The sequence below is a fragment of the Labrus bergylta genome, chromosome 16 (genome assembly GCF_963930695.1).
Source record: "Labrus bergylta chromosome 16, fLabBer1.1, whole genome shotgun sequence".
In the NCBI taxonomy this organism is placed as follows: Eukaryota; Metazoa; Chordata; class Actinopteri; order Labriformes; family Labridae; genus Labrus; species Labrus bergylta.
In genome coordinates, this window is record NC_089210.1 from 5,777,485 (window position 1) to 5,803,213 (window position 25,729).

The 25,729-nt window shown below is 40.0% G+C and overlaps 2 protein-coding genes, 1 long non-coding RNA gene and 2 pseudogenes across 3 annotated transcripts; 4 read left to right on the forward strand and 1 right to left on the reverse strand.

Annotated features, from left to right (window-relative positions):
- Positions 1–1,258: 1,258 nt before the first annotated feature.
- Positions 1,259–6,196, forward strand: LOC110006043 (uncharacterized; annotated as a pseudogene).
- Positions 6,197–6,679: 483 nt separating this feature from the next.
- Positions 6,680–9,612, forward strand: LOC136183050 (uncharacterized; annotated as a pseudogene).
- Positions 9,613–12,606: 2,994 nt separating this feature from the next.
- On the forward strand, positions 12,607–17,400 carry LOC136183132 (uncharacterized). Its single transcript, XM_065965199.1, has 3 exons — positions 12,607–13,240; positions 13,329–13,448; positions 15,899–17,400. Exons 1-3 carry the CDS (start codon positions 12,675–12,677, stop codon positions 16,932–16,934), a joined length of 1,722 nt encoding a protein of 573 aa, XP_065821271.1. The 5' UTR covers positions 12,607–12,674; the 3' UTR covers positions 16,935–17,400.
- LOC136183133 (uncharacterized) lies at positions 12,702–15,040 on the reverse strand. The gene is made up of 2 exons (XR_010668952.1): positions 14,870–15,040; positions 12,702–13,226 (listed from the first exon to the last, which is right to left on the reverse strand). It is a non-coding gene; the product is annotated as an uncharacterized lncRNA (long non-coding RNA).
- Positions 17,401–21,732: 4,332 nt separating the features above from the next.
- Positions 21,733–25,512, forward strand: LOC110001852 (uncharacterized). The gene is made up of 4 exons (XM_065964774.1): positions 21,733–21,746; positions 22,483–23,082; positions 23,171–23,290; positions 24,086–25,512. Exons 1-4 carry the CDS (start codon positions 21,733–21,735, stop codon positions 25,047–25,049), a joined length of 1,698 nt encoding a protein of 565 aa, XP_065820846.1. The 3' UTR covers positions 25,050–25,512.
- Positions 25,513–25,729: the final 217 nt, after the last annotated feature.

Below are 25,729 nucleotides of genomic sequence, written 5' to 3' on the forward strand. Positions count from 1 at the left end.
TTGTGTGTTTCTTTAAATGTTGAATACGCAATCAATTTTGTTTTTAAAATGTTGTGAAGTTGTTCAGACGAGAATGATGCGACATTTTATTGTTCTTTTAACCCCCAGTGCACAACATGCATCTAGCCTACAGTACGTGATCCTTTTGAGTTTGTTTTTCACACTGACTTAAAGGTCCTAATTTATGTTGTAGGTCAGACTGTTTGTGCATGTGTGTGTATTTCGGCCTATGTTTGTGTAGCATGTTCACTAGACAGAGATCCCCTCGCGGGATCAAAAATAAATAATGATTATTATTCAGGACGATAAACAGTGGGAGATCATGTCCTAAATTTCAGCTTTTAATGTAAATAATTTTGGTTTTATTTCTGATTTAATCAACTGATAGCTTTACAATATCCCAAATGCTGCCTTATTAGAGCATGAATAATGTCTTCTGAAACGTTGAACTCATTTAACAGCGAGAACAGTTTTGTCACTGTGACTTTCTTATGTGCTTTGAATAGAATAGAATAGTATAGAATTACTTTATTGAGCCCAGACTGTGAAATTGTGGCGCTACAGCAGCAGGTTATCCAACACACAATGGCCCTCACTTATCAAACGTACATACGGCAGAAAAATGGGTGTATTCCACGGTCATTTCCACGCAAAGTTCGGCACACCAGGTCTCAGTTTGTGTACGCACATTTTCAACTCAGTGTGGACTGTCTGTGTCGGAGAATAATTAGATCGTACTATAACAGAGCTTGTTAAGACGGATAGATAGAGGTTCACAGATTAACTGTTAGATAACATATCTAAAATGTATTTTATATTAGGCATCAGGTGATCAGCCAGATACGCATACGTCCCACGTGGACCCTGTCGTACGATGATTTCTACACCCAAATCTGCGCTGGTTTCTACACCAGATTGATAAGTGAGGGCCAATATGAGTAAAAAATGTTTGCAAATCTAAACATAATATAATATTAAATACAAAGTAAATAAGTTCTAAACATATCCAAACTAAGAATGTGAATATATACAACCAGGATTTAACTAAGCATTACTAGTCTTAAATAGGAAGATTAAATATGAAAGATTAAATTTGAATGTGCAAAAACAGAGTGGTAAATGGACAGTATTGACACAAGTTAAAGTGCATGAGTGTAGACATCTGGTGGACATATTGTGCAACTGCAATTAAAACCGAAACAAAGGCCCTGAAATAGCGCGTGCCCAGGTTTCCGGTGATATCAGAGAAAAGTTATGCATGGAAAAAAAACTAGACTACACTGGGTTGATTGGTTTCCCTTTATTTTCATACAGAAAGCAGCTCCAGAAGGCCTTGTTGTGCTACACTGCAGACACCCTCATCCACATCCACACAGTGAGAGGATTCTGTGAGAGGGCCCCTAAATGGATGCTAGGGAGGGAGTCAGAGTTAAATATGATGAGGGACATAAACATCAGCCAGGTGACCGCAAAGAGCAGGGAGGAAGAGCTGGAGAAGGAGCTGGCTGCTGTGCTGAAGGACACTCTGATGGAACTGGAGACGCTCCACTGTTTCCTGGATGCGGTAGAGAAACTGGCAGTCACCTCACTTCATGTGTTCATGGAGGGGAGGCAGGTGGTGTTGCACCTGCCAGAGGGGGTCGGCCTCGATTATGTTCAGGTGGTGATCGCTGCCGCATGGCTGGTCTGCCCTCTGCTCGTTGAGTTTAAAAGAGATGCAAGGGTCTTCTTCCAGCCCAAACTGCAGAATGTGGAAGCGCTGGTGTATCAGCTGGACAAATACATCCAGACCACCCAGAGGATCTGTGGACTGTTGGAGAAAAGGTAAACCGTCATTCCTGAAAAGAAAATCTTAATTTATTTCTAAATAGAAGTCGGTTTCAGTGAGTAAATATAACTGTGTCTTTAAAAGCACTTCCAGTGACTTCGACCTGAACATGATCAAGAAATCTGCAGTAGACCTGGATTTGGATTTATCAGAAGACGACATGGAGAGGATGCTCTATCACATCAATCAACTGGATGACATCAGGTTAGCAGCATCATTCCATATGTATGCATTCTGGTCATTTAAGTAATACAGTCAGGGTATACTCAGGATATACAATAGGTGGCCCAAGATAACGTTGATATCATGACACAGCGATTCTGCAATAATTGATAAATTGTAAGAAAATCATAAAATTATCCATGATGATATCTAACTAATTGGAGATGACAAAATGAGCCTTCAAAGGTAAAATGCAGGATTAATGTATTTATTCACTGCCATTTGGTGTTATGTTCGCCTCATACCAGGCTTCATCTTTTCAACACTGTTGTAGCCCACTGTCAACTTCTTTGGTCAGCTAAACTGTTCATGTTTCCCTTATTTATGTCTTAAATACCATCATGATGAGTAATGAAGTCGTCTTTATTTAAAGCTCCTTAATTAAAACATTTGAATATCGACATTGTGCACCTTCAGTTAGATAACTGTACCCCTCGCTTCAGTTTGACAGTATATTGCTGTTAGGTGGGGGTTATTTCTGTATGAGATGGACAATTATGAAATCGTGAAACAGACTGTGGATCATCTTAGATTTATTCAGCCATGGTCAGACAACACAGAAACACAACACACAAGGCTGACAAAGTGCAGACCATCGCTGACCCATGCTGACCAAGATCTCACAATCGTTGACAATCATTGGCAAAGTGGCCATCATGGGCAAAATGGCAAAATGGCAAAGTCTTCATCACACAGTGTGGCTTATATTCTGCTAGAAGGTACAGCTCCTATTAAGGCTGAACGATTTTAGGAAAAGATCTAATTGTGATTTTTCTGGCAGATATTGCTATTTCGATTTGATTCACGATTTTCTTCAAATCAAGCTTCAGTGCCATATTCACAATGTACAGTAACATTTACAAACATGACAGAAAATTACGTCATACCATTAAAACATTAAATGCCATTACTCTAATGCAAGAATGAAAACTAAAATTAAGAATTGATTTCAAATGTATTTATTAACAAGAAACATGCATGTACATTCTATAAAGTCCTTGACCAACGGCAGCTATTACAACTGAAGAACTAAAAGAGCCATCTTTGACTGTCTTAATTTAAAGTAGTGCAAAAAATCCTTAATTGTGTTGAGTTAAAAAAGTTAAATAAAATACAAAACAATTCCAAAAAAAACAAAAACAATGTTAAATAAGTAATGATAAGAAAAACAAAATTCAACAATTACCAAATGATCTTGCCCAACAGCCTTACACTCAAGTAGGTATAGGTCAAGGTCAGTCTTTTATGGCTCAAGGGAGCTAGCTTGTCAACATCTATAGCAGCAGTACTTTATTTAACCCTACATTAAGAAACCTGGACTTGGACTATCTTTTTACAGTAAGTGAAACTGAAAAGTAATGGTAATAAAATAAAACTCTTACTAAAATAAAATGACCTCTTACCTTCTGAAAAATATGTCAGACATTAAAATAGGTCGGTCATTCATTTATGGCTTAGCTGAGCAGCACCCAAATATTGCACATCTATTCTGTAAACAATATAGCATTAAACATTATAGCAAAAATTTTGTTGTTGCAACTTTAGCGCGACAGGTTTTGCACAGTACCTGTTTCTGGTGCACGTCTGCAGCCTTAAACCCGAAATACTCCCAAATGACGGACGTACTGTTTTTCTTGGTGATTAAATCCCCAAACTCCGCTTCTGGTCCAGCTGAAGCCATTTCAGAAATTAAAGAGCAGGTGGAGCAGGCTATACTGATTGGTTAGCGTGACCTGTCCACGAGCAGCATGCCGCTTCTGATTGGTGAGCTTGGCAGGATGGTAGGGAGACGGCATGTATGTGTAAAATAGTTGACACAACAGATCCTGGGTCAGTCAGGAGCACTGCAAAAAAACGCAGCTTTGGCGATTACATGATCGCGTTGTCTGAAATCGCAATTTCGATCAGAAAACAATAAATCGTTCAGCCCTAGCTCCTATCCATTTATAGAGCTGCTACTACTTAGGTGCTTCACCCATATAAGGTTAACGCTTCACAGACCCAAAAGTAGAATTACTGTGAGATGGTTGACACAATTTCAAGATATGTCCACAAAATTATCAAGATGATTGAATCCATGAAAATACGTACTAACAATTGCCGTTGTGATATTTTGCTGTTAACGTTGTTTACCCCCGTGCTTATGATTGTGCATGAACTGTACCGTGTCGAAGCACACCTCTCCAAAGCGTGCCATGGTTGAGCACGGCATGGAGCGGTCACACTGGTCAAACAAACTGGACTTTAGAGGTGAAGCGTGCTTGGGCACGGTACAGAATGCCAGTGTGACCGCGCCCTAAAAACTCTTCACAGGAGCTTTAAAGAGTTCAAGGAGGGAGGACCTCCGTTACAGTTGTGAATTATTATGTTAAATATCCTTTTATTCATTTCCTGTTTTCTCTCTTCATCAGAATGAACCAGCACTTCTCTTTGGTGTACTTGTTTCATGACTGCTCTGGCTTCCTCGACGAGTTCAGAGATTGTCAACCTCGCCTGCTGCAGTCTCTAGATGGACTGGAGGAGATTGCTGTTCAGCTCGACTCCATGAATAAGGGGGCAAAGATCTCCAGTGTGGTGGGCAGCTCAGTGGGGGCGGTTGGAGGCGTGCTTTCCATCATTGGTTTAGCATTGATTCCTGTAACAGCTGGACTGTCTCTGGCTCTTACCATGAGTGGGATAGGGCTTAGTGTCACCAGCGGGGTCAATGGCCTTGTCACTACGGCGACAGAGTTAGGAGTAAACACTACACAACGAAATAAAGCCGCTGAGGTCTTCAAGGGGTTCATGAAGGATTTGCAGAGTCTCCAGGATTGTCTGAAGAAAGTCAGCGATCAAACTGTCGCCAGAATGGAAGCAAGTCAGGTAGATGTAGTCTTGGGAGTGAGCAAGGTGCTTATCAAAGGTGTTGTCATTGCAAGAGGTGTTGATGCACTTGTTGATGCTGCCTCTGCTTTTGACATGTTAAAAAATGAGGAGCTGGTTGTCAGCGCTGGTAAGGTGTTGGCTGAGGAAGGTCAAGCTTTACGGAACGTGCCAAAGGTGGCCGCAGAAATCCCAGATATCGGACAGGCAGCAATCAAAGGGCCTCTTGCCCTCACCAAGTCCGCCAGAGCCGGTTTCATCGGGCTGAATGCTTTTTTATCGGCATGGATGTCTTCTACATCTGTAAAGACAGCATCAGTCTGTCCAAAGGCAGCGAGACCGAGGCCTCACAGTTCATCAGAGCCACAGCGGCGCTGTGGCGCTCAGAGGTCGACGCCTGGCAGAAAATCTACGACTCCCTGACAGAAGGTCTGCAGAAATCAGAGAAAAACAAAGGTATCCTGGAAACGCCATTTTATCCGGAGTTGGAGAGTGAGCTGGAGATGGAGATGAAGAAACAAAAACAAACGGAAATGGAAATTCCCCCTGATGACGAGAATGAAAACATGGAAAAAGAAGGGAAAATTGTGTAATACAGTAGTCTTCAGGTATGATTGGCCTTTTTTTTTTTTTTTTAGCAACTTGAGCACTAAGATTTGATATCAACTTAATGTATGATCCAACAAAGAAATGATAATTGACAGCAAAAAATGTGGCTCTTAGTCTCTGACTGGTTGGCCACCCCTGGCCTATATGGACATAGCCCACAGCCATTGCTTGTAAAGGGAAACACAAATGTGGACAACATGGGAGACCAGGTCAGTGACTGTTTGCTAAACAAATCAAGTGATAAGGGCAAATAAATATTATTTACATGATACAATAGGGAAGAGGGATGTTTACCCTCCCAGTGGAAAGAGTCATTAATTGTCCCCAAATGCAAACCAGGCAACGATACAAGTTCAGCAGAAAGTCATAAACCAATTGTATTGACATCTTCTGTAGGGAAGAACTATGAAAACAATGATACATGAATGATGAAAACTGAACTTACTGGACCATCGAGCTATGAACAAACACTCAGGTATGTAGGCATACGTGGGTGTGACTCCAGCTCGTGACGTGGAGAAAGGAAAACGAAACCAAACACAGGGGCGTCAGGTGAAGTTTTTTTCTACGGAGCTTTTCAATAAAAAGTGTGATGTCTATAGTTTCTATTTTCATTTTAGAGCCCAGTAAAGTTACAGAAGACAGCAGCATAAAGAGAGGCAACAGGATGTCCGCGTCAAGGTAAGGAACCCTGCAGCTGTTACTACTGTTGCATAGGAAATTATAAATACATGCCATCGCAAGCAGAAAAGAAAACTGTACGTTGAGATACAACGAGCTGCCTTCAAGTGTTTGATTTTTGTGTGTTTCTTTAAATGTTGAATACGTAATCAATTTTGTTTTTAAAATGTTGTGAAGTTGTTCAGACGAGAATGATGCGACATTTTATTGTTTTTTTAACCCCCAGTGCACAACATGCATCTAGCCTACAGTACGTGATCCTTTTGAGTTTGTTTTTCACACTGACTTGAAGGTCCTAATTTATGTTGTAGGTTACTATTCAGGATGACAAACAGTGGGAGACCATGTCCTAAATTTCAGCTTTTAATTATGAAACTTAATGTAAATAAACTTGGGGGTTTATTTCTGATTTAATTGAATCAACTGATAGCTTTACAATATCCCAAATGCTGCCTTATTAGAGCATGAATAATGTCTTCTGAAACTTTGAACCCATTTAACAGCGAGAACAGTTTTGTCACTGTGACTTTTTTATGCGCTTTGGTGACATCTGGTGGACATATTGTGCAACTTCAATTAAAACCGAAACAAAAGCCCTGAGAAAAGTTATGCATGGAAAAAAAACTAGACTACACTGGGTTGATTGGTTTCCCTTTATTTTCATACAGAAAGGAGCTCCAGAAGGCCTTGTTGCGCTACACTGCAGACACCCTCATCCACATCCACACAGTGAGAGGATTCTGTGAGAGGGCCCCTGAATGGATGCTAAAGAGGGAGTCAGAGTTAAACATGATGATGAACATAAACATCAGCCAGGTGACCGCAAAGAGCAGGGAGAAAGAGCTGGAGAAGGAGCTGGCTGCTGTGCTGAAGGACACTCTGATGGAACTGGAGGAGCTCCACTGTTTCCTGGATGCGGTAGAGAAGCTGGCAGTCACCTCACTTCATGTGTTCATGGAGGGGAGGCAGGTGGTGTTGCACCTGCCAGAGGGGGTCGGCCTCGATCATGTTCAGGATGTGATCGCTGCCGCACGGCTGGTCTGCCCTCTGCTCGTTGAGTTTAAAAGAGATGCAAGGGTCTTCTTCCAGCCCAAACTGCAGAATGTGGAAGTGCTGGCGTATCAGCTGGACAAATACATCCAGACCAGCCAGAGGATCTGTGGACTGTTGGAGAAAAGGTAAACCGTCATTCCTTAAAAGAAAATCTTAATTTATTTCTAAATAGAAGTCGGTTTCAGTGAGTAAATATAACTGTGTCTTTAAAAGCACTTTCAGTGACTTCGACCTGAACATGATCAAGAAATCTGCAGTAGACCTGGATTTGGATTTATCAGAAGACGACATGGAGAGGATGCTCTATCACATCAATCAACTGGATGACATCAGGTTAGCAGCATCATTCCATATGTATGCATTCTGGTCATTTAAGTAATACAGTCAGGGTATACTCAGGATACACAATAGGTGGCCCAAGACAACGTTGATATCATGACACAGCGGTTCTGCAATAATTGATAAATTGTAAGAAAATCATAAAATTATCCATGATGATATCTAACTAATTGGAGATGACAAAATGAGCCTTCAAAGGTAAAATGCAGGATTAATGTATTTATTCACTGCCATTTGGTGTTACGTTCGCCTCATATCAGGCTTCATCTTTTCAACGCTGTTGTAGCCCACTGTCAACTTCTTTGGTCAGCTAAATTGTTCATGTTCCCTTATTTATGTCTTAAATACCACCATGATGAGTAATGAAGTCGTCTTTATTTAAAGCTACTTAATTAAAACATTTTAATATCAACATTGTGCACCTTCAGTTAGATAACTGTACCCCTCGCTTCAGTTTGACGATATATTGCCGTTGTGATATTTTGCTGTTAACGTTGCTTATGATCGTGCATGAACTGTACCGTGACGAAGCACACCTCTCCGAAGCGTGCCATGGCCAAGTAAGTGCACCGTGCTTGAGCACGGCATGGAGCGGTCACACTGGTCAAACAAACTGGACTTTAGAGGTGAAGCGTGCTTGGGCACGGTCCAGAATGCCAGTGTGACCGCGCCCTAAAAACTCTTCACAGGAGCTTTAAAGAGTTCAAGGAGTTAGGACCTCAGTTACAGTTGTGAATTATTTTGTTAAAAATCCTTTTATTCATTTCCTGTTTTCTCTCTTCATCAGGATGAACCAGCACTTCTCTTTGGTGTACTTGTTTCATGACTGCTCTGGCTTCCTCGACGAGTTCAGAGATTGTCAACCTCGCCTGCTGCAGTCTCTAAATGGACTGGAGGAGATTGCTGTTCAGCTCGACTCCATGAATAAGGGGGCAAAGATCTCCAGTGTGGTGGGCAGCTCAGTGGGGGCGGTTGGAGGCGTGCTTTCCATCATTGGTTTAGTATTGGCTCCTGTAACAGCTGGAGTGTCTCTGGCTCTTACCATGACTGGGATAGGGCTTAGTGTCACCAGCGGGGTCAATGGCGTTGTCACTACGGCGACAGAGTTAGGAGTAAACAGTACACAACAAAAGAAAACCACTGAGGTCTTCGAGGGGCTCATGAAGGATTTGCAGAGTCTCCAGGATTGTCTGAAGAAAGTCAGCGATCAAACTAACGCCAGAATGGAAGCAAGTCAGATAAATGTAGACGTGGGAGTGGGCAAGGTGCTTATCAAAGGTGGTCAAGCTTTTCGGAACGTGCCAAAGGTGGCCGCAGACATCCCAGATATCGGACAGGCAGCAATCAAAGGGCCTCTGGCCCTCACCAAGTCCGCCAGAGCCGGTCTCATCGGGCTGAATGCTCTTTTTCTCGGCATGGATGTCTTCTTCATCTGTAAAGACAGCATCAGTCTGTCCAAAGGCAGCGAGACCAAGGCCTCACAGGTCATCAGAGCCAGAGCGGCACTGTGGCGCTCAGAGATCGACGCCTGGCAGAAAATCTACGACTCCCTGATAGAAGGTCTGCAGAAATTAGAGAAAAACAAAGCTATCCTGGAAACGCCATTTCATCCTGCTGAAGATGGAGACGAAGAAACAAAAACAAACGGAAATGGAAATTCCCCCTGATGAAGAGAATGAAAACATGGAAAAAGAAGGGAAAATTGTGTAATACAGTAGTCTTCAGGTATGATTGGCCTTTTTTTTTTTTTTTAGCAACTTGAGCAATAAGATTTGATATCAACTTAATGTATGATCCAACAAAGAAATGATAATTGCACTTTGCTTAAAGATTACTGTTCAGGATCAAACACTGTTAAAATTAAAAATGTATGTAATTATTATGACATTAAGCAACTTTCAATGCCACTTTTCTTCTCGTGAATGTTGGATTTTTTTTTAACCTTTCGCTGAGCCAGATTCATTTTCAAATTGAATTTGCTTTCGGAAGGCATCTTGCAACCCCCCTCACAGTGTACCCCCCCCCCCCCCCCACTCCTCCCCTAGACAGTTGTCTGTAGGAGAAATCAATACAGTTGAATTGTCTCTCCAAAGGGAACTTGAATAAATGGGCCCTTAGCGCTTAAATGTGTGGGCTCATTAAAGGTGAAGTTATACTCATAATTGATATCTTGTGATCATATAACCATTTCATGTTTTTGTAAACCTAATTTTTGAATAAAAAAAGAATCCCTGAGAACTCCACATCATTTTGTTCTTCCTTTATTCATATATATACACTACCAGTCAAAAGTTTGGCCATAATAGTAATATATTATTATCAATAATACAGAACACTATATTATGATAATATAACTACTGTAAGCTGTCTCTAGGGAACACATACTAATGGAAGGGGTTTTCTTTATTCTAACTATTTTCCACAATTTAGAATAATACAAAAACTATAAAACAATAAATAAAAACAATAGAACTAAAAAAACATTTAATTTAATTTTTGTTTAGAAAAGAAATGCATACATACGGAGGCATCAACTTCACTATTTCTATTTATTAAGAAACACATGTCAAGCTTTTAAGCACAAGCCTTTAGATCAAAATGTATGAAAGAGGATTAGCACCACTGACTTTTTTTTTTAACAGTCGGCCTACTATTAAATGTTGTTACTGCGGAGGAAGAGGATGTGGAGATATGAAAGACTTAACATGGGAGAAGATCCAGATCAATTACAGTGTAGTTATAGCCTATACATTTAGGAAAAGGCAGAATTATTGGTAAGGACATTTGTTAAATTCCATAGTCACGAAAGTTTGAGTAATGAGGAAAGGAGTGAAAGAGAGGAAAACAATATAAAGAAATGTAGAAGCTTTGCAGGATGAGAGGGATGATGATTCAATATGTTGTTGACTTTATTTAACAGAACTGTATCAAGCTTTGAATAAATATAGAAAAACATCACCATGGAAGAGATCAGGTCAGTGACTGTTTGTTAATCAAATCAAGTGATAAGGGCAAATAAATATTTACATTTATTTAAAATAATAAGATATGGGAAGAGGGATGTTTACCCTCCCATTGGAAAGAGTCATGAATTGTCCCCAAATGCAAACCAGGCAATGATTCAAGTTCAGCAGAAAGTCATAAACCAATTGTACTGACATCTTGTGTAGGGAAGAACTATGAAAACAATGATACATGAATGATTAAAATCTAATGTAGAGAGTAAGGGACTTTTAAAGGATTACCAAAGTGGATTTAGGACACGTTTAGGTTTACCAGGTCTGTCCGGCAGCCTGCCCCACCACCTGATCCATCTCGCCTCCAGGTGGGAATCAGCTGCTGACAGCTCTGGCTCCTCTCTTCACTGGAGTGTCGAGATGTGAAGATATAACTACACAGTCCATCATCGATCTTCAATCTGAGTTGTTACGGTACCAGGTACACTTACGATCATCCCAGTACACAACAAAAGAAAGACACTTATGAATGTAGGCCTACGTGGGTGTGACTCCATGTCGTGACATGGAGAGATGAAAGCGAAACCAAACACAGGGGCGTCATGTGAAGTTTTTTTCTACGGAGCTTTTCAATAAAAAGTGTGATCTATAGTTTCTATTTTCATTTTAGAGCCCAGTAAAGTTACAGAAGACAGCAGCATAAAGAGAGGCAACAAGATGTCCCCGTCAAGGTAAGGAACCCTGCATCTGTTACTACTGTTGCATAGGAAATTATAAATACATGCCATCGCAAGCAGAAAAGAAAACTGTACGTTGAGATACAACGAGCTGCCTTCAAGTGTTTGATTTTTGTGTGTTTCTTTAAATGTTGAATACGCAATCAATTTTGTTTTTAAAATGTTGTGAAGTTGTTCAGACGAGAATGATGCGACATTTTATTGTTCTTTTAACCCCCAGTGCACAACATGCATCTAGCCTACAGTACGTGATCCTTTTGAGTTTGTTTTTCACTCTGACTTAAAGGTCGTAATTTATGTTGTAGGTCAGACTGTTTGTGCATGTGTGTGTATTTCGGCCTATGTTTGTGTAGCATGTTCACTAGACAGAGTGTAAAAACGACTTTCCCCTCGCGGGATCAAAAATAAATAATGATTATTATTCAGGACGATAAACAGTGGGAGATCATGTCCTAAATTTCAGCTTTTAATGTAAATAATGTTGGTTTTATTTCTGATTTAATTTAATCAACTGATAGCTTTACAATATCCCAAATGCTGCCTTATTAGAGCATGAATAATGTCTTCTGAAACGTTGAACTCATTTAACAGCGAGAACAGTTTTGTCACTGTGACTTTCTTGTGCTTTGAATAGAATAGAATAGTATAGAATTACTTTATTGAGCCCAAACTGGGAAATTGTGGCGCTACAGCAGCAGGTTATCCAACACACAATGGCCCTCACTTATCAAACGTACATACGGCAGAAAAATGGGTGTATTCCACGGTCATTTCCACGCAAAGTTCGGCACACCAGGTCTCAGTTTGTGTACGCACATTTTCAACTCAGTGTGGACTGTCTGTGTCGGAGAATAATTAGATCGTACTATAACAGAGCTTGTTAAGACGGATAGATAGAGGTTCACAGATTTACTGTTAGATAAGATATCTAAAATGTATTTTATATTAGGCATCAGGTGATCAGCCAGATACGCATACGTCCCACGTGGACCCTGTCGTACGATGATTTCTACACCCAAATCTGCGCTGGTTTCTACACCAGATTGATAAGTGAGGGCCAATATGAGTAAAAAATGTTTGCAAATCTAAACATAATATAATATTAAATACAAAGTAAATAAGTTCTAAAAATATCCAAACTAAGAATGTGAATAAAAACAACCAGGATTTAACTAAGCATTACTAGTCTTAAATAGGAAGATTAAATATGAAAGATTAAATTTGAATGTGCAAAAACAGAGTGGTAAATCGACAGTATTGACACAAGTTAAAGTGCATGAGTGTAGACATCTGGTGGACATATTGTGCAACTGCAATTAAAACCGAAACAAAGGCCCTGAAATAGCGCGTGCCCAGGTTTCCGGTGATATCAGAGAAAAGTTATGCATGGAAAAAAAACTAGACTACACTGGGTTGATTGGTTTCCCTTTATTTTCATACAGAAAGCAGCTCCAGAAGGCCTTGTTGCGCTACACTGCAGACACCCTCATCCACATCCACACAGTGAGAGGATTCTGTGAGAGGGCCCCTAAATGGATGCTAGGGAGGGAGTCAGAGTTAAATATGATGAGGGACATAAACATCAGCCAGGTGACCGCAAAGAGCAGGGAGGAAGAGCTGGAGAAGGAGCTGGCTGCTGTGCTGAAGGACACTCTGATGGAACTGGAGACGCTCCACTGTTTCCTGGATGCAGTAGAGAAACTGGCAGTCACCTCACTTCATGTGTTCATGGAGGGGAGGCAGGTGGTGTTGCACCTGCCAGAGGGGGTCGGCCTCGATCATGTTCAGGTTGTGATCGCTGCCGCACGGCTGGTCTGCCCTCTGCTCGTTGAGTTTAAAAGAGATGCAAGGGTCTTCTTCCAGCCCAAACTGCAGAATGTGGAAGTGCTGGCGTATCAGCTGGACAAATACATCCAGACCACCCAGAGGATCTGTCGACTGTTGGAGAAAAGGTAAACCGTCATTCCTTAAAAGAAAATCTTTATTTATTTCTAAATAGAAGTCGGTTTCAGTGAGTAAATATAACTGTGTCTTTAAAAGCACTTCCAGTGACTTCGACCTGAACATGATCAAGAAATCTGCAGTAGACCTGGATTTGGATTTATCAGAAGACGACATGGAGAGGATGCTCTATCACATCAATCAACTGGATGACATCAGGTTAGCAGCATCATTCCATATGTATGCATTCTGGTCATTTAAGTAATACAGTCAGGGTATACTCAGGATACACAATAGGTGGCCCAAGATAACGTTGATATCATGACACAGCGATTCTGCAATAATTGATAAATTGTAAGAAAATCATAAAATTATCCATGATGATATCTAACTAATTGGAGATGACAAAATGAGCCTTCAAAGGTAAAATGCAGGATTAATGTATTTATTCACTGCAGTTTGGTGTTATGTTCGCCTCATATCAGGCTTCATCTTTTCAACGCTGTTGTAGCCCACTGTCAACTTCTTTGGTCAGCTAAACTGTTCATGTTTCCCTTATTTATGTCTTAAATACCACCATGATGAGTAATAAAGTCGTCTTTATTTAAAGCTCCTCAATTAAAACATTTGAATATCGACATTGTGCACCTTCAGTTAGATAACTGTACCCCTCGCTTCAGTTTGACAGTATATTGCTGTTAGGTGGGGGTTATTTCTGTATGAGATGGACAATTATGAAATCGTGAAACAGACTGTGGATCATCTTAGATTTATTCAGCCATGGTCAGACAACACAGAAACACAACACACTTGGCTGACAAAGTGCAGACCATCGCTGACCCATGCTGACCAAGATCTCACAATCATTGACAATCATTGGCAAAGTGGCCATCATGGGCAAAATGGCAAAATGGCAAAGTCTTCATCACACAGTGTGGCTTATATTCTGCTAGAAGGTACAGCTCCTATTAAGGCTGAACGATTTTAGGAAAAGATCTAATTGTGATTTTTCTGGCAGATATTGCTATTTCGATTTGATTCACGATTTTCTTCAAATCAAGCTTCAGTGCCATATTCACAATGTACAGTAACATTTACAAACATGACAGAAAATTACGTCATACCATTAAAACATTAAATGCCATTACTCTAATGCAAGAATGAAAACTAAAGTTAAGAACTGATTTCAAATGTATTTATTAACAAGAAACATGCATGTACATTCTATAAAGTCCTTGACCAACGGCAGCTATTACAACTGAAGAACTAAAAGAGCCATCTTTGACTGTCTTAATTTAAAGTAGTGCAAAAAATCCTTAATTGTGTTAAGTTAAAAAAGTTAAATAAAATACAAAACAATTCCAAAAAAAACAAAAACAATGTTAAATAAGTAATGATAAGAAAAACAAAATTCAACAATTACCAAATGATCTTGCCCAACAGCCTTACACTCAAGTAGGTATAGGTCAAGGTCAGTCTTTTATGGCTCAAGGGAGCTAGCTTGTCAACATCTATAGCAGCAGTACTTTATTTAACCCTATATTAAGAAACCTGGACTTGGACTATCTTTTTACAGTAAGTGAAACTGAAAAGTAATGGTAATAAAATAAAACTCTTACTAAAATAAAATGACCTCTTACCTTCTGAAAAATATGTCAGACATTAAAATAGGTCGGTCATTCATTTATGGCTTAGCTGAGCAGCACCCAAATATTGCACATCTATTCTGTAAACAATATAGCATTAAACATTATAGCAAAAATAGCGAATATCTTTTTTTTTTTTTTTTTTTTGCAACTTTAGCGCGACAGGTTTTGCACAGTACCTGTTTCTGGTGCACGTCTGCAGCCTTAAACCCGAAATACTCCCAAATGATGGACGTACTGTTTTTCTTGGTGATTAAATCCCCAAACTCCGCTTCTGGTCCAGCTGAAGCCATTTCAGAAATTAAAGAGCAGGTGGAGCAGGCTATACTGATTGGTTAGCGTGACCTGTCCACGAGCAGCATGCCGCTTCTGATTGGTGAGCTTGGCAGGATGGTAGGGAGACGGCATGTATGTGTAAAATAGTTGACACAACAGATCCTGGGTCAGTCAGGAGCACTGCAAAAAAACGCAGCTTTGGCGATTACATGATCGCGTTGTCTGAAATCGCAATTTCGATCAGAAAACAATAAATCGTTCAGCCCTAGCTCCTATCCATTTATAGATCTGCTACTACTTAGGTGCTTCACCCATATAAGGTTAACGCTTCACAGACCCAAAAGTAGAATTACTGTGAGATGGTTGACACAATTTCAAGATATGTCCACAAAATTATCAAGATGATTGAATCCATGAAAATACGTACTAACAATTGCCGTTGTGATATTTTGCTGTTAACGTTGTTTACCCCCGTGCTTATGATTGTGCATGAACTGTACCGTGTCGAAGCACACCTCTCCAAAGCGTGCCATGGTTGAGCACGGCATGGAGCGGTCACACTGGTCAAACAAACTGGACTTTAGAGGTGAAGCGTGCTTGGGCACGGTACAGAATGCCAGTGTGACCGCGCCCTAAAAACTCTTCACAGGAGCTTTAAAGAGTTCAAGGAGGGAGGACCTCAGTTACAGTTGTGAATTATTTTGTTAAATATCCTTTTATTCATTTCCTGTTTTCTCTCTTCATCAGAATGAACCAGCACTTCTCTTTGGTGTACTTGTTTCATGACTGCTCTGGTTTCCTTGACAAGTTCAGAGATTGTCAACCTCGCCTGCTGCAGTCTCTAGATGGACTGGAGGAGATTGCTGTTCAGCTCGACTCCATGAATAAGGGGGCAAAGATCTCCAGTGTGGTGGGCAGCTCAGTGGGGGCGGTTGGAGGCGTGCTTTCCATCATTGGTTTAGCATTGATTCCTGTAACAGCTGGACTGTCTCTGGGTTTTACCATGAGTGGGATGGGGCTTAGTATCACCAGCGGGGTCAATGGCCTTGTCACTACGGCGACAGAGTTAGGAGTAAACACTACACAACGAAAGAAAGCCACTGAGGTCTTCAAGGGGTTCATGAAGGATTTGCAGAGTCTCCAGGATTGTCTGAAGAAAGTCAGCGATCAAACTGTCGCCAGAATGGAAGCAAGTCAGATAGATGTAGCCTTGGGAGTGTGCAAGGTGCTTATCAAAGGTGGTGTCATTGCAAGACGTGTTCATGCACTTGTTAATGCTGGTCAAGCTTTTAAAATGTTAAAAAATGAGGAGCTGGTTGTAAGCGCTGGTAAGGTGTTGGCTGAGGAAGGTCAAGCTTTAGGGAAGGTGGCCGCAGACATCCCAGATATCGGACAGACAGCAATCAAAGGGCCTCTGGCCCTCACCAAGTCCGCCAGAGTCGGTCTCATCGGGCTGAATGCTTTTTTTATCGGCATGGATGTCTTCTACATCTGTAAAGACAGCATCAGTCTGTCCAAAGGCAGCGAGACCGAGGCCTCACAGTTCATCAGAGCCAGAGCGGCACTGTGGCGCTCAGAGGTCGACGCCTGGCAAAAAATCTACGACTCCCTGATAGAAGGTCTGCAGAAATCAGAGAAAAACAAAGCTATCCTGGAAACGCCATTTCATCCAGAGTTGGAGAGGGAGCTGAAGATGGAGACGAAGAAACAAAAACAAACGGAAATGGAAATTCCCCCTGATGAAGAGAATGAAAACATGGAAAAAGAAGGAAAAATTGTGTAATACAGTAGTCTTCAGGGATGATTGGCCTGTTTTCTTTTTTAGCAACTTGAGCAATAAGATTTGATATCAACTTAATGTATGATCCAACAAAGAAATGATAATTGCACTTTGCTTAAAGATTACTGTTCAGGATCAAACACTGTTAAAATTAAAAATGTATGTAATTATTATGACATTAAGCAACTTTCCATGCCACTTTTCTTCTCGTGAATGTTGGATTTTTTTTAACCTTTCGCTGAGCCAGATTCATTTTCAAATTGAATTTGAAACAGTTATCTGTAGGAGAAATCAATACAGTTGAATTGTCTCTCCAAAGGGAACTTGAATAAATGAGCCCTTAGCGCTTAAATGTGTGGGCTCATTAAAGGTGAAGTTATACTCATAATTGATATCCTGTGATCATATAACCATTTCATGTTTTTGTAAACCTAATTTTTGAATAAAAAAAGAATTCCTTAGAACTCCACATCATTTTGTTCTTCCTTTATTCATATATATACACTACCAGTCAAAAGTTTGGCCATAATAGTAATATATTATTATCAATAATACAGAACAGTATATTATGATAATATAACTACTGTAAGCTGTCTCTAGGGAACACATACTAATGGAAGGGGTTTTCTTTATTCTAACTATTTTCCACATTTTAGATTAATACAAAAACTATGAAACAATAAATAAAAACAATAAATAAAACATTTAATTTAATTTTTGTTTAGAAAAGAAATGCATACATACGCAGGCATCAACTTCACTATTTCTATTTATTAAGAAACACATGTCAAGCTTTTAAGCACAAGCCTTTAGATCAAAATGTACGAAAGAGGATTAGGACCACTGACATTTTTTTTTTAACAGTCGGCCTACTATTAAATGTTGTTACTGCGGAGGAAGAGGATGTGGAGATATGAAAGACTTAACATGGGAGAAGATCCAGATCAATTACAGTGTAGTTATAGCCTATACATTTAGGAAAAGGCAGAATTATTGGCAAGGACATTTGTTAAATTCCATAGTCACGAAAGTTTGAGTAATGAGGAAAGGAGTGAAAGAGAGGAAAACAATATAAAGAAATGTAGAAGCTTTGCAGGATGAGAGGGATGATGATTCAATATGTTGTTGACTTTATTTAACAGAACTGTATCAAGCTTTGAATAAATATAGAAAAACATCACCATGGAAGACATCAGGTCAGTGACTGTTTGTTAATCAAATCAAGTGATAAGGGCAAATAAATATTTACATTTATTTAAAAATAATAAGATATGGGAAGAGGGATGTTTACCCTCCCATTGGAAAGAGTCATTAATTGTCCCCAAATGCAAACCAGGCAATGATTCAAGTTCAGCAGAAAGTCATAAACCAATTGTACTGACATCTTGTGTAGGGAAGAACTATGAAAACAATGATACATGAATGATTCAAATCTAATGTAGAGAGTAAGGGACTTTTAAAGGATTACCAAAGTGGATTTAGGACACGTTTAGGTTTACCAGGTCTGTCCGGCAGCCTGCCCCACCACCTGATCCATCTCGCCTCCAGGTGGGAATCAGCTGCTGACAGCTCTGGCTCCTCTCTTCACTGGAGTGTCGAGATGTGAAGATATAACTACACAGTCCATCATCGATCTTTAATCTGAGTTGTTACGGTACCAGGTACACTTACGATCATCCCAGTACACAACAAAAGAAAGACACTTATAAATGTAGGCCTACGTGGGTGTGACGAGATGAAAACGAAACCAAACACAGGGGTGTCATGTGAAGTTTTTTTCTACGGGGCTTTTCAATATAAAGTGTGATCTCTAGTCTCTATTTTCATTTTAGCCACGCAGATAAAATGAAGAGAGCCCAGTAAAGTTACAGAAGACAGCAGCATAAATAGAGGCAACAGGATGTCCGCGTCAAGGTAAGGAACCCTGCATCTGTTACTACTGTTGCATAGGAAATTATAAATACATGCCATCGCAAGAATAAAAGAAAACTGTACGTTGAGATACAACGAGCTGCCTTCAAGTGTTTGATTTTTGTGTGTTTCTTTAAATGTTGAATACGCATTAAAAACATTTCATTTCATTTTTGTTTAGAAAAAAAATGCATACATACACAGGCATGAACTTCTATTTATTAAGAAACACATGTCAAGCATTTAAGTACAAGCCTTTAGATCAAAACGAACAAAAGAGGATTAGGGCCACTGACATTTGTTTTGTTTTTTTGGTGGGGGGGTGGTTGACTTTTTTTGTCATTTTTATTTTTTTATTTGGACTTTTTCTCCTCAGAATTCAGACTTTAATTTAAGAAGTTTGAGATTAAGATCAGAATTCTAAAAGTCAGTCGGTGTTGAGGAGTAAAGAGGTTTTTTGCGTATGGGAGAGTGAGTGAGGAGATAACGGACCGGGAGGGGAGTCTTCTCCGTTTGCCCGTTTAACACTTACATGATTTGAATTATACTTTTCTCGAGATTCAGAAAACGAAACCATTATTTCCAGACTGAGTTTGGTCCATCGGTAAAAACGGAGATTATTGGAGTGGGGTTGTTGGTGAGAGGAGTGTGATTAGTGAATTTAGGACAGACCATTCCCCTCAGTGAAAATCTGCAAGAGCTGCAGAAAGTTATGAGAGAAGGACCAGTGACAGTAAATCAGGCGGCTGCATATGAATGTTGATATGTTGCAAAATAGGAGAGCTTGTAGAATGTGATGTGAGAACTTGAAGGATAAAAAAAGTGAACTTTGCATGTAAAAATGTTTACTTGGATAAAAAAAATCCACTACTTTTCTCGCGCGAATCTGCGCTGCTTGAGTTTTGCAACACATTTTGTGAGACGTCTGTAGCAAAATAAATTTGTACTTGTAGAAATGCCCTCCCCCCCTTCCCCCTCGCTGTGTCTGCGTGTGGGGGGAATTGGCCAATGAGAAGTTAATTTCCAGTTGATGCACTTTATGTATTCACCACAACCACAAACTGCAAGACAGTGCAACACTTGCATTAACAGTATAAACACTATAACGACTCAAGTTACTTTTAAGAAGAGAAAGGCAAAGATACAAGACTGTGTACATCATTTTTGTCCTGAGTCAAGGGACTACCTATCCCACAATCCCTTGCGAATTATATCGTTTCTTCTGCAGCAAAAGTAGTGGATTTATTATACAAGTAAACATTTTTACATACGAGTTCACCTTTGTTCTCCTTCAAGTTCTCACATCACATTCTACAAGCTCTCCTATTTTGCAAAATATCAACCTTCATAGATGCAAGCCTTTTTTTCGACAGGGGCGTTTTTAATATAAAGTATGATCTATAGTCTCTATTTTCATTTTAGAGCCCAGTAAAGTTACAGAAGACAGCAGCATAAAGAGAGGCAACAGGACTTCCGCGTCAAGGTAAGGAACCCTGCATCTGTTACTACTGTTGCATAGGAAATTATAAATACATGCCACTGCAAGAATAAAAGAAAACTATACGTTGAGATACAACGAGCTGCCTTCAAGTGTTTGATTTTTGTGTGTTTCTTTAAATGTTGAATACGCATTAAAAACATTTCATTTCATTTTTGTTTAGAAAAGAAATGCATACATACACAGGCATGAACTTCTATTTATTAAGAAACACATGTCAAGCATTTAAGTACAAGCCTTTAAATCAAAACGAACGAAAGAGGATTAGGGCCACTTACATTTGTTTTGTTTATTTGGACTTTTTCTCCTCAGAATTCAGACTTTAATTTAAGAATTTTGAGATCAAGATCAGAATTCTAAAAGTCAGTCGGTGTTGAGGAGTAAAGCGGTTTTTTGCGTATGGGAGAGTGAGTGAGGAGATAACGGACCGGGAGGGGAGTCTTCTCCGTTTGCCCGTTTAACACTTACATGATTTGAATTATACTTTTCTCGAGACTCAGAAAACGAAACCATTATTTCCAGACTGAGTTTGGTCCATCGGTAAAAACGGAGATTATTGGAGTGGGGTTGTTGGTGAGAGGAGTGTGATTAGGGAATTTAGGACAGACCATTCCCCTCAGTGAAAATGTGCAAGAGCTGCAGAAAGTTATGAGAGAAGGATCAGTGACAGTAAATCAGGCGGCTGCATATGAATATTGATATGTTGCAAAATAGGAGAGCTTGTAGAATGTGATGTGAGAACTTGAAGGATAAAAAAAGTGAACTTTGTATGTAAAAATGTTTACTTGGATAAAAAAAATCCGCGAATCTGCGCTGCTTGGGTTTTGCAACACATTTTGCGAGACGTCTGTAGCAAAATAAATTTGTACTTGTAGAAATGCCCCCCCCCCTTCCCCCTCGCTGTGTCTGCGTGTGGGGGGAATTGGCCAATGAGAAGTTAATTTCCAGTTGATGCACTTTATGTATTCACCACAACCACAAACTGCAAGACAGTGCAACACTTGCATTAACAGTATAAACACTATAACGACTCAAGTTACTTTTAAGAAGAGAAAGGCAAAGATACAAGACTGTGTACATATTTTTTGTCCTGAGTCAAGGGACTACCTATCCCACAATCCCTTGCGAATTATACAATTTCTTCTGCAGCAAAAGTAGTGGATTTATTATACAAGTAAACATTTTTACATACGAGTTCACCTTTTTTCTCCTTCAAGTTCTCACATCACATTCTACAAGCTCTCCTATTTTGCAACATATCAACCTTCATAGATGCAAGCCCTTTTTTTCGACAGGGGCGTTTTTAATAAAAAAGTATGATCTATAGTTTCTATTTTCATTTTAGAGCCCAGTAAAGTTACAGAAGACAGCAGCATAAAGAGAGGCAACAGGATGTCCGCGTCAAGGTAAGGAACCCTGCATCTGTTACTACTGTTGCATAGGAAATTATAAATACATGCCACTGCAAGAATAAAAGAAAACTGTACGTTGAGATACAACGAGCTGCCTTCAAGTGTTTGATTTTTGTGTGTTTCTTTAAATGTTGAATACGCAATCAATTTTGTTTTTAAAATCTTGTGAAGTTGTTCAGACAAGAATGATGCGACATTTTATTGTTCTTTTAACCCCCAGTGCACAACATGCATCTAGCCTACAGTATGTAATCCTTTTGAGTTTGTTTTTCACACTGACTTAAAGGTCCTAATTTTTATATATATATATATATATATATATATATATATATATATATATATATATATATATATATATATATATATATATTTATATATATATTTACTATTCAGGACGACAAACAGTGGGAGACCATGTCCTAAATTTCAGCTTTTAATTATGTAACTTAATGTAAATAAACTTGGGTTTATTTCTGATTTATTGAATCAACTGATAGCTTTACAATATCCCAAATGCTGCCTTATTAGAGCATGAATAATGTCTTCTAAAACGTTGAACTCATTTAACAGCGAGAACAGTTTTAGCACTGTGATTTTTTTATGCGCTTTGGCGACATCTGGTGGACATATTGTGCAACTTCAATTAAAACCGAAACAAAAGCCCTGAGAAAAGTTATGCATGGAAAAAAACTAGACTACACTGGGTTGATTGGTTTCCCTTTTCATACAGAAAGGAGCTCCAGAAGGCCTTGTTGCGCTACACTGCAGACACCCTCATCCACATCCACACAGTGAGAGGATTCTGTGAGAGGGCCCCTGAATGGATGCTAGAGAGGGAGTCAGAGTTAAATATGATGATGGACATCAAGGACAGGGCTGACGGCATCGACCTAAACATCAGCCATGTTAGCCAGTCAGAGAAAAAAGGAAAAGCCTTTCTTGAGTACATGAAGAGCAAGGTGACACAGGTGACCGCAAAGAGCAGGTTGGAAGAGCTGGAGAAGGAGCTGGCTGCTGTGCTGAAGGACACTCTGATGGAACTGGAGAAGCTCCACTGTTTCCTGGATGCGGTAGAGAAGCTGGCAGTCACCTCACTTCATGTGTTCATGGAGGGGAGGCAGGTGGTGTTGCACCTGCCAGAGGGGGTCGGCCTCGATCATGTTCAGGATGTGATCGCTGCTGCACGGCTGGTCTGCCCTCTGCTCGTTGAGTTTAAAAGAGATGCAAGGGTCTTCTTCCAGCCCAAACTGCAGAATGTGGAAGTGCTGGCGTATCAGCTGGACAAATACATCCAGACCACCCAGAGGATCTGTGGACTGTTGGAGAAAAGGTAAACCGTCATTCCTTAAAAGAAAATCTTTATTTATTTCTAAATAGAAGTCGGTTTCAGTGAGTAAATATAACTGTGTCTTTAAAAGCACTTCCAGTGACTTCGACCTGAACATGATCAAGAAATCTGCAGTAGACCTGGATTTGGATTTATCAGAAGACGACATGGAGAGGATGCTCTATCACATCAATCAACTGGATGACATCAGGTTAGCAGCATCATTCCATATGTATGCATTCTGGTCATTTTAAGTAATACAGTCAGGGTATACTCAGGATACACAATAGGTGGCCCAAGATAACGTTGATATCATGACACAGCGATTCTGCAATAATTGATAAATTGTAAGAAAATCATAAAATTATCCATGATGATATCTAACTAATTGGAGATGACAAAATGAGCCTTCAAAGGTAAAATGCAGGATTAATGTATTTTTTCACTGCCATTTGGTGTTACGTTAACCTCATATCAGGCTTCATCTTTTCAACACTCTTGTAGCCCACCGTCAACTTCTTTGGTCAGCTAAACTGTTCATGTTTCCCTTATTTATGTCTTAAATACCACCATGATGAGTAATGAAGTCGTCTTTATTTAAAGCTCCTTAATTAAAACATTTGAATATCGACATTGTGCACCTTCAGTTAGATAACTGTACCCCTCGCTTCAGTTTGACAGTTTTTTGCCGTTGTGATATTTTGCTGTTAACGTTGCTTATGATCGTGCATGAACTGTACTGTGACGAAGCACACCTCTCCGAAGCGTGCCATGGCCAAGTAAGTGTACCGTGCTTGAGCACGGCATGGAGCGGTCACACTGGTCAAACAAACTGGACTTTAGAGGTGAAGCGTGCTTGGGCACGGTACAGAATGCCAGTGTGACCGCGCCCTAAAAACTCTTCACAGGAGCTTTAAAGAGTTCAAGGAGTTAGGACCTCAGTTACAGTTGTGAATTATTATGTTAAATATCCTTTTATTCATTTCCTGTTTTCTCTCTTCATCAGAATGAACCAGCACTTCTCTTTGGTGTACTTGTTTCATGACTGCTTTGGCTTCCTCGACGAGTTCAGAGATTGTCTACCTCGCCTGCTGCAGTCTCTAGATGGACTGGAGGAGATTGCTGTTCAGCTCGACTCCATGAATAAGGGGGCAAAGATCTCCCGTGTGGTGGGCAGCTCAGTGGGGGCGGTTGGAGGCGTGCTTTCCATCATTGGTTTAGCATTGATTCCTGTAACAGCTGGAGTGTCTCTGGCTCTTACCATGACTGGGATAGGGCTTAGTGTCACCAGCGGGGTCAATGGCCTTGTCACTACGGCGACAGAGTTAGGAGTAAACAGTACACAACAAAAGAAAGCCACTGAGGTCTTCGAGGGGTTCATGAAGGATTTCCAGAGTCTCCAGGATTGTCTGAAGAAAGTCAGCGATCAAACTAACGCCAGAATGGAAGCAAGTCAGATAGATGTAGTCTTGGGAGTGGGCAAGGTGCTTATCAAAGGTGGTGTCATTGTAAGAGGTGTTGATGCACTTGTTGATGCTGGTCAAGCTTTTCGGAACGTGCCAAAGGTGGCCGCAGACATCCCAGATATCGGACAGGCAGCAATCAAAGGGCCTCTTGCCTTCTCCCAGTCCGTCAGAGCCGGTCTCATCGGGCTGAATGCTCTTTTTCTCGGCATGGATGTCTTCTTCATCTGTAAAGACAGCATCAGTCTGTCCAAAGGCAGCGAGACCGAGGCCTCACAGGTCATCAGAGCCAGAGCGGCACTGTGGCGCTCAGAGATCGACGCCTGGCAGAAAATCCACGACTCCCTGATAGAAGGTCTGCAGAAATCAGAGAAAAACAAAGCTATCCTGGAAACGCCATTTCATCCTGAGTTGGAGAGTGAGCTGAAGATGGAGATGGAGATGGAGATGAAGAAACAAAAACAAACGGAAATGGAAATTCCCCCCACTGTATGTGTAATACAGTAGTCTTCAGGGATGATTGGCCTTTTTTTTTTTTTTTTTAGCAACTTGAGCAATAAGATTTGATATCAACTTAATGTATGATCCAACAAAGAAATGATAATTGCACTTTGCTTAAAGATTACTGTTCAGGATCAAACACTGTTAAAATTAAAAATGTATGTAATTATTATGACATTAAGCAACTTTCAGTGCCACTTTTCTTCTCGTGAATGTTGGATTTTTTTTAACCTTTCGCTGAGCCAGACTCATTTTCAAATTGAATTTGAAACAGTTGTCTGTAGGAGAAATCAATACAGTTGAATTGTCTCTCCAAAGGGAACTTGAATAAATGGGCCCTTAGCGCTTAAATGTGTGGGCTCATTAAAGGTGAAGTTATACTCATAATTGATATCTTGTGATCATATAACCATTTCATGTTTTTGTAAACCTAATTTTTGAATAAAAAAAAGAATCCCTGAGAACTCCACATCATTTTGTTCTTCCTTTATTCATATATATACACTACCAGTCAAAAGTTTGGCCATAATAGTAATATATTATTATCAATAATACAGAACACTATATTATGATAATATAACTACTGTAAGCTGTCTCTAGGGAACACATACTAATGGAAGGGGTTTTCTTTATTCTAACTATTTTCCACATTTTAGATTAATACAAAAACTATAAAACAATAAATA